The 7,062-nt window shown below is 37.6% G+C and overlaps 1 protein-coding gene across 2 annotated transcripts in view; it reads right to left on the minus strand.

Annotated features, from left to right (window-relative positions):
- MTFR1 (mitochondrial fission regulator 1) overlaps positions 1 to 7,062 on the minus strand; it is a 59,074-nt gene that overhangs the window by 25,584 nt on the left and 26,428 nt on the right. For both annotated transcript variants that reach the window (XM_010848482.1, XM_010848481.1), the window contains exon 4: positions 4,077 to 4,192. In XM_010848482.1, the coding sequence (XP_010846784.1) occupies positions 4,077 to 4,192 (116 nt within the window). The remainder of the gene's footprint in view (positions 1 to 4,076; positions 4,193 to 7,062) is intronic.

Consider the following 7,062-nt stretch of genomic DNA (forward strand, 5'->3'; position numbering starts at 1 on the left):
AAACTGGCTGGTGAGAATGTAATGATTCAGCCAGTTTCTTAAAAAAATAAACATGCAACCACCTTGTGACTCACATGAAGCAACAACTCCACTCACGGGCATTTATCCCAGAAAAAGGAAAAATCATGCTGGTTCAAAATCCTGTACATTTATATTAACTTTACTTAGAGAAGCCAAGAACTGGAATCAATCCAGATGTCCATCAGCCAGTGCATGGTTAAACAAACTGTGGTCCCTCCATACCAAGGAATGCTATTAAGCACTTAAAAAAAAAAAAAAAGAACTGCTGTTACACATAGCAATCTGGATGCATCACTAGAGATTATGCTTAGTGAGAAAAGCCAGTCCCAAAAGACTGCATATTGTATGACTTGATTTATACAATTATCTTGACATGACAAAACTGTGAAAATGGAAAATAGGTACATGGTTGCCATTAATTAAGGAGGGGTTGGAGATGTGAGGGAAGTGACTGTGGCTATAACAGGGAGCCAACATGAGGGATTCTTGTAATACAGAAATATTCTGCATCTTGACTACAGCAGTGTCAGTATCCTGGCTATGATAATGCACCATGTTTTGCAGGACGTTACCACTGGAGATTAACGGGTATGGAGAATGCTTCTGTACCCTTATAACGTCTGTGCTTCTGTACTTCTTATAACTGCATGTGAAGAATCTGTGCTGCTGCTGCTGCTAAGTTGCTTCAGTCGTGCCCAACTCTGTGCGACCCCACAGACAGCATCCCACCAGGCTCTTCTGTCCATGGGATTCTCCAGGCAAGAATACCGGAGTGGGTTGCCATTTCCTTCTCCAACGCATGCACGCATGCGAAGTCGCTTCAGTCGTGTCCAACTCTGTACGACCCTATGGACAGCAGCCCACCAGGCCCCTCTGTCCATGGGATTCTCTAGGCAAGAATACTGGAGTTGGTTGCCATTTCCTTCTCCAGAAGAATCTATAATTATCTCAAAATTAAAAGTTTAGTCAAAAAATAAACATCTTAAAAAAGAAAGCCTCTTTACCTGCTAATCCTGTAATAACCTGGTCTGTTCATGTAATGTTGTGGCCCCTCCCCTACCTATCATTCAAATCAAATTCCTTCTTTGCTATTGGATTATTTGGTCCTTATTTTACTCAGCAAATATCATTCAAATAAAATTACTCTTGCTAAAGTCATCTTTCAACTACAAAACAAAATGGAAACCTGCTAGTGTTTTGGTTTACTCGCCTCTAAGTATTTGACACTGATGGCAGCTTACTCCACTTCTCTGAAGCTCTCCTACCTCTCCTTCCAAGACAACACTCTCTGTTGGTTTTCCTCCTGCCTTTTGAGCTGCCTCTAGGGGGTAGGGAAGTCCCCTCTTTCTTTTTCCCTTATTTACTTCCAAGCATTTCTTGTCTTATATATGCTCCTTGAGTATTCTGGGTATAAGCCATTCCATCCACATGTCCTTATCAATATCTAACTATATCAACAACCTCCAGAGCAAGTGTCCCACAGGACACTCAAGCACAGTGTAGTCCACACTGGACTACCTCCTATTCCTGTCCACCAAAAAGAAATCTGTTTTCTTATATTCTTATTAACTGTTACCCCATTCTCATAATATCCTACTCAGAAACCTAGGACTTTTCCTAGACTCTTCCTTTCTCAACCCCAATACCTAAAAAGTTTGAGTCTTTTAAATTCTTCTGAGCATCCTTTTGGTCCTTTCTCTCATGTGTTCTGTCAGTTTCTTATTTAGTCAAACTTATCATCTCTTATTTAGCCTATTTCCTGGCCTGGCTCCCCTCCACTGTTTATACTGCTTACAGGAAATTTTAACTAAAATACAAATTTGGTAATATTACAATGGTGCTTCAACTTCTTCCAAGCCTCCACACTGCTTTCAAGAAAAAGTATAAATTTCTTACCCTAATATGTATGACCTTTAAACCTCAACCTACTTTCCATATTCATCTCCTACAGCTTACTCTTCTCTGCTACTCTCTAGCCTCACAGAGCCATTTGGAGTTTCCTGAACATGCCACGTGGGCTCCTGATGAGTACCTTTATTCATGTTTCCTTTCCCTGTAATACAGCCTTCCCAGCTGGATGGCTCCTATTGCACCTCAGCACTCAGCTCTGGCATCCCCTCCCTGAGAAGTCCCGCTGAACCTCCCATCCCCAGTGGCCTACTGTATTTATTTAGTAGTCTTTCCAGTATTGCCATTATTGATTTCCTTTTGTAATCTCCTCTAGCAAATATTTCCAAGTATTCCTGGAAAGCCACGACTGTGTCTTACTTTATCTCTGTATCCTTGATATCTAATAAGAATGAAGAGTTGAGTAAGTGTTTATTAGATTGAACAGAAGTCAATAATTGATTCAGGCTCTATGAAATCAATGAAAGCATTTCTCTTACACTGTCTCCTTTGAATCAAAACTCATACTGACTATACATACAAATCTTCTAATATGATCTACCTGCTACCTGCTAAGTCATTTCAGCGTGTCTGACTCTGTGCGACCCCATAGACGGCAGCCCACCAGGCTCCCCCGTCCCTGGGATTCTCCAGGCAAGAACACTGGAGTGGGTTGCCATTTCCTTCTCCAATGCATGAATGTGAAAAGTGAAAATGAAGTCGCTCAGTCGTGTCCGACTCTTCACGACCCCATGGACTGCAGCCTACCAGGCTCCTCCGCCCATGGGATTTTCCAGGCAAGAGTACTGGAGTGGGGTACCATTGCCTTCTCCGAATATGATCCACAGTGATGCCTTTGCTCTAATAAGACCATTATATTTACTCTACTTATCTAAACACATTTATGATAAGGTCTCTCTGGTTTCATTTTAGAATGTAAACTTCTGAAGGGCAAGGAATTCTCTAATTCTTAAGGACCTAGAACAGTTATATGTCTCTAAGAACTTTACAAATACTAGCTGAGTCCTTAAAATGAACAGAAAAGATGACAACCCACCGCCCCCTCCACCCCCCGAAAAAAAAGGACCAAAAAGAGAACTGAATTACTAGAGATCATATTAGGCTAATAAAAGGAAATACTGCAGGGACTTCCCCGGTGGTCCAGTGGCTGGGACTCTGTGCTTCCACTGTAGGGGACCTGGGTTTGATCGCTGGGCAAGGAATGCAGATAATACCACTCTTAATGGCAGAAAGTAAAGAGGAACTAAAGAACCTCTTGAGGGTGAAAGAGGAGAGTGAAAAAGCTGGCTTGAAATTCAACATTAAAAAACCTAAGATCATGGGATCCAGTTCTATCACTTCATGGCAAATAAAAGGGGAAAAAGTGGAAGAAGTCATAGATTTTATCCTCTTGGGCTCCAAAATCACTATGGATGGTGACTGCAGCCATGAAATTAGAAGACTTTTGTTCCTTGGGAGGACAGTTATGACAAACCTAGACAGCATACTAAAAAGCAGAGACATCACTTTGTGGACAATGGTCTGTCTTAGTCAAAGCTATGGTTTTTCCAGTAGTCATGTATGGATGCGAGAATTGGACCATAAAGATGGCTGAGCACTGAAGAACTGATACTTTCAAACTGTGGTGCTGGAGAAGACTCATGAGAGTCCCTTGGAGATCAAGGAGATTAAACCAGTCAATCCTAAAGGAAATCAACCCTGAATATTCATTGGGAAGACTGGTGCTGAGGTTGAAGCTCCAATACTTTGCCCTGATGCGAAGAGCGGACTCACTGGAAAAGACCCTGATGCTGGGAAAGATTAAAGGCAAAAGGAGAAGGGGGCAGCAGAGAATGAGATGGTTAGACAGCATCACTGACTCAGCGGACATGAATCTGAGCAAACTCTGGGAGACAGTGAAGGACAGAGGAGCCTGGCGTGCTCTGTCACAAAGAGCTGGACATGAGTTAGGGACTGAACAACAACAAGAGGGAACTATGAATAGACTCCACATGCCGCAAATAAGTGTTCAAATACCACAAATAAAAGATCCGTGTGCTGCAACTAAAACAAGTTTTTAAAAAGTTTAAAAATAAGGAAATACTGGAAACGTATCATCTTAAAATAATGAATACTGCATCTCAGGCTTATTAGCCACCCAAACTAACCTTTGTCTTGTTGAACACTCTCCTTCTTCTTCAGCTACCCATCCCACATCAGCAAAAGACACCACTGCATCCTCTCCCGAGGGGCTAGAGCTCCATTCTGTTGTAGGGCTGGTCAGCTGTAAGTTACAAATATGGAAAATTCTTCATCTGGCACCAAAATGGTAGCATGAAACATTTAATTACCTAAAGGAAAAGCTTCAGCTCTAGCATTACAAACACACAGGCAGTTTCTCACATTTCCACTGACGGTCTCCACAAAAGGGACCTTTATTTATGTCATACTGTTGTTTAATAATATATGCAATCTCTGAATTAGAATTTAACTTATTCAATTTTTATTTTATAGGTCAAATGAAACTAAAAAAAAAAAATACCTCTGTTCATCTTCAAACACTAAGAAAATTTTTAGAATCAATTCTTTTCTGAAGAGATGTAGTAAAAAGTATAGCAACAAGAATAAACAAGCGACCTTGCTTTGTGCTAAATCTGGCAATATTTTTTAATTGATATTGCTGTTATAACAATGAAAATACATAATATGAATAGCCTCAAAGCCAGAAGGCCAATGAATAATAATTTTAGAATAGTTATCAGATTAACATAGTATTTCCTATAGGCTTTAAATAAAGAAAATGCAGACTTTTTAATTTACCTTGAAAAAACTGGAAAAAGAATTAAATTTAATTTTTGTTATGGAATAATGCCTCAAAGCCAAAAGGCCAATGAATAATTTAAAAACAGTTATCAGATTAATATGATACTTCCTATAGGGTTTAAATAAAAAAGAATATGCGGACTTAATTGAAGTAAAAAGCTTAAAAAGCCAGAGAGAGAGATTTACATATTTACATGTTTATCAGAAAGTCTCTACTGTAACCCATTCTTAGTTTGAACCTTCTTACTATCATTGCAGATGAAGCTTTTGGAAGCTACACTGAATTAATACTTCTTCCTCAACTGTAAAATATACCATACACACACATAATACTAATATGGTTAAAAATTTTAAATACCTTTAGGTGCTAATTTATGAAGATCAGTTTGGTTACGTAATTCTTTGTTTAGAAAATAAATTTTGTTCTAATACAGTTACTAGTTGGTAGGAATAAAGGTATATTTATGATAAATCGAGTTTTGACCTGAAGACTTCTTCCCTCCCCATAAAGGTTAAAAAAATTGCTGTTTTCGTCTCAGATAGTTTTGTTCATAAAAGGAAGCAAAATGATACTTTTCTAAGAATACTCAAAAATATAAGTTTTGTGACAGCTTGTCATTTTATAATGTAAAGATTATACAATACTTCTCAATTTTACATCTGTAATACTTCATATATTAAACATGAAATGATGCTTTTTGCACAAACTTTTTAAAAAAAGATTATTCCATGGACTTAGTTTGTAATCTTATTAAACACTGATTAAATGTAATCACTGAATTAATATGTCTACAACATGTACTCAATGAAATGAAAATGTTAATGACACTGTCAAGCACCAACTCCAGAATTAATAATATCTGTATCATTTCTAGTTGACATCCTGCCCCACAAAATAAAGCAGTTTAAGTATTTAAGTTACATATCTAGATTATAACAGTGATTTATGCCACCAAAAAAGCCTAACAAAGTCCCTGGGGAAACCAAACTCATACTAAAAAATAAAACTGAAAAAACAGTAATACTAATCTTTTTTTAAAAGGCCTCTTCCGCTGTTGCTGAAATGTGCATTCAGTAGCATAAGCGTGATATGATGAGGGCAATTCACTCAGTAAAGTGCTAGTGCAGGTGAGGTCTGCATAGGCACGGGGTCTGAGGGCATGGACTTCTAGCAAGTGTGATGTAGACGCCACTACTGACATGCATGGATGACTGATGGGAAGTTTGAAAAGTAAAGGTCAACTTACTGACGGTTCCAGCAAGGTCCTGTCCTATCACAGCTATTGTTAGTAGGGGGAAAAACAAAACAACAACAGTGAAGAGATAGAAAAGTGTTCTTTTTCAAAATCAAGGGGATTATACAATTTAAAATTAGTGTTATCAGTATCCAAAGTCTTTTCAGAAAGTATGAAAAGCATTTCATTCAGAGCAAGATTTAGTAGCAGTGTATTTTTTACTAATCTTAAGAAATTCAAATCAACATTTGATACAATTTAAAGTATCCAAGATTCAATTATATTTCAAGAATTTTACCAAAGTAACTTTAGGTGATTTAAAACATCCTGATAATGTAAAACTATACTAAAGAAACTGATTTATTAAATAAAATACATAAAAGAAAAATATAAAGTATTGAAATGCTTAAAATATTAGAAGAACTCAGCATGTCCTCATGGGACTTTTCATAAAATAAACACACTGGTCCCAGGAACCAGGATTCTCTGTTTCTTGCCAAAAACGGTGTAACAGTAAATATACTCAGTCTATTTTACCACCAGTTGTTTATAGCTAAATGCAAAACATGTATTCTTCAAAGCAATACTGTAAAATATTGATAACAACATCTAGCTTTTTTATTTGTAGATTTAATTATTTCTCTTTTTCTACCAATTCCTGTCATAGTTAAAATATTAAAAGCAGAATTTCTACATTTTAATATAGTGACACCAATAGGTCACAGGGCATGCCTGTGTAAAGAACAACAAATACTCTAGCTGAAATGTAGGCACTAATACTGCTGAATGATGTGGTCACTTAAAAAAAAAAAAAACTGAGCATTTATTAACACTTTCTATTCATGACACACCTAGAATGGGGGAGGGAGGAAGGTGAGGGAAAATAGGGAGAAGGAAAAAAGACCTGAGAGTCAAGAGCGAGAGAAATGTGTATCTCTCAAAATAACCCAAGAAGGTAAGTAACAGTATCCCCAGTGGAGAAACAAGTCTCTAAGAAGTCAATTACTGAGAAAGAATAAAATATCATAAACGTTATTTACAGAGCTGGGCTCCAAATTACTATGCCAGGCTACCAAATTTATACACATAACACGTG

Source organism: Bison bison, unplaced genomic scaffold (genome assembly GCF_000754665.1).
Source record: "Bison bison bison isolate TAMUID 2011002044 unplaced genomic scaffold, Bison_UMD1.0 scf7180017864267, whole genome shotgun sequence".
NCBI classification, from domain to species: Eukaryota; Metazoa; Chordata; class Mammalia; order Artiodactyla; family Bovidae; genus Bison; species Bison bison.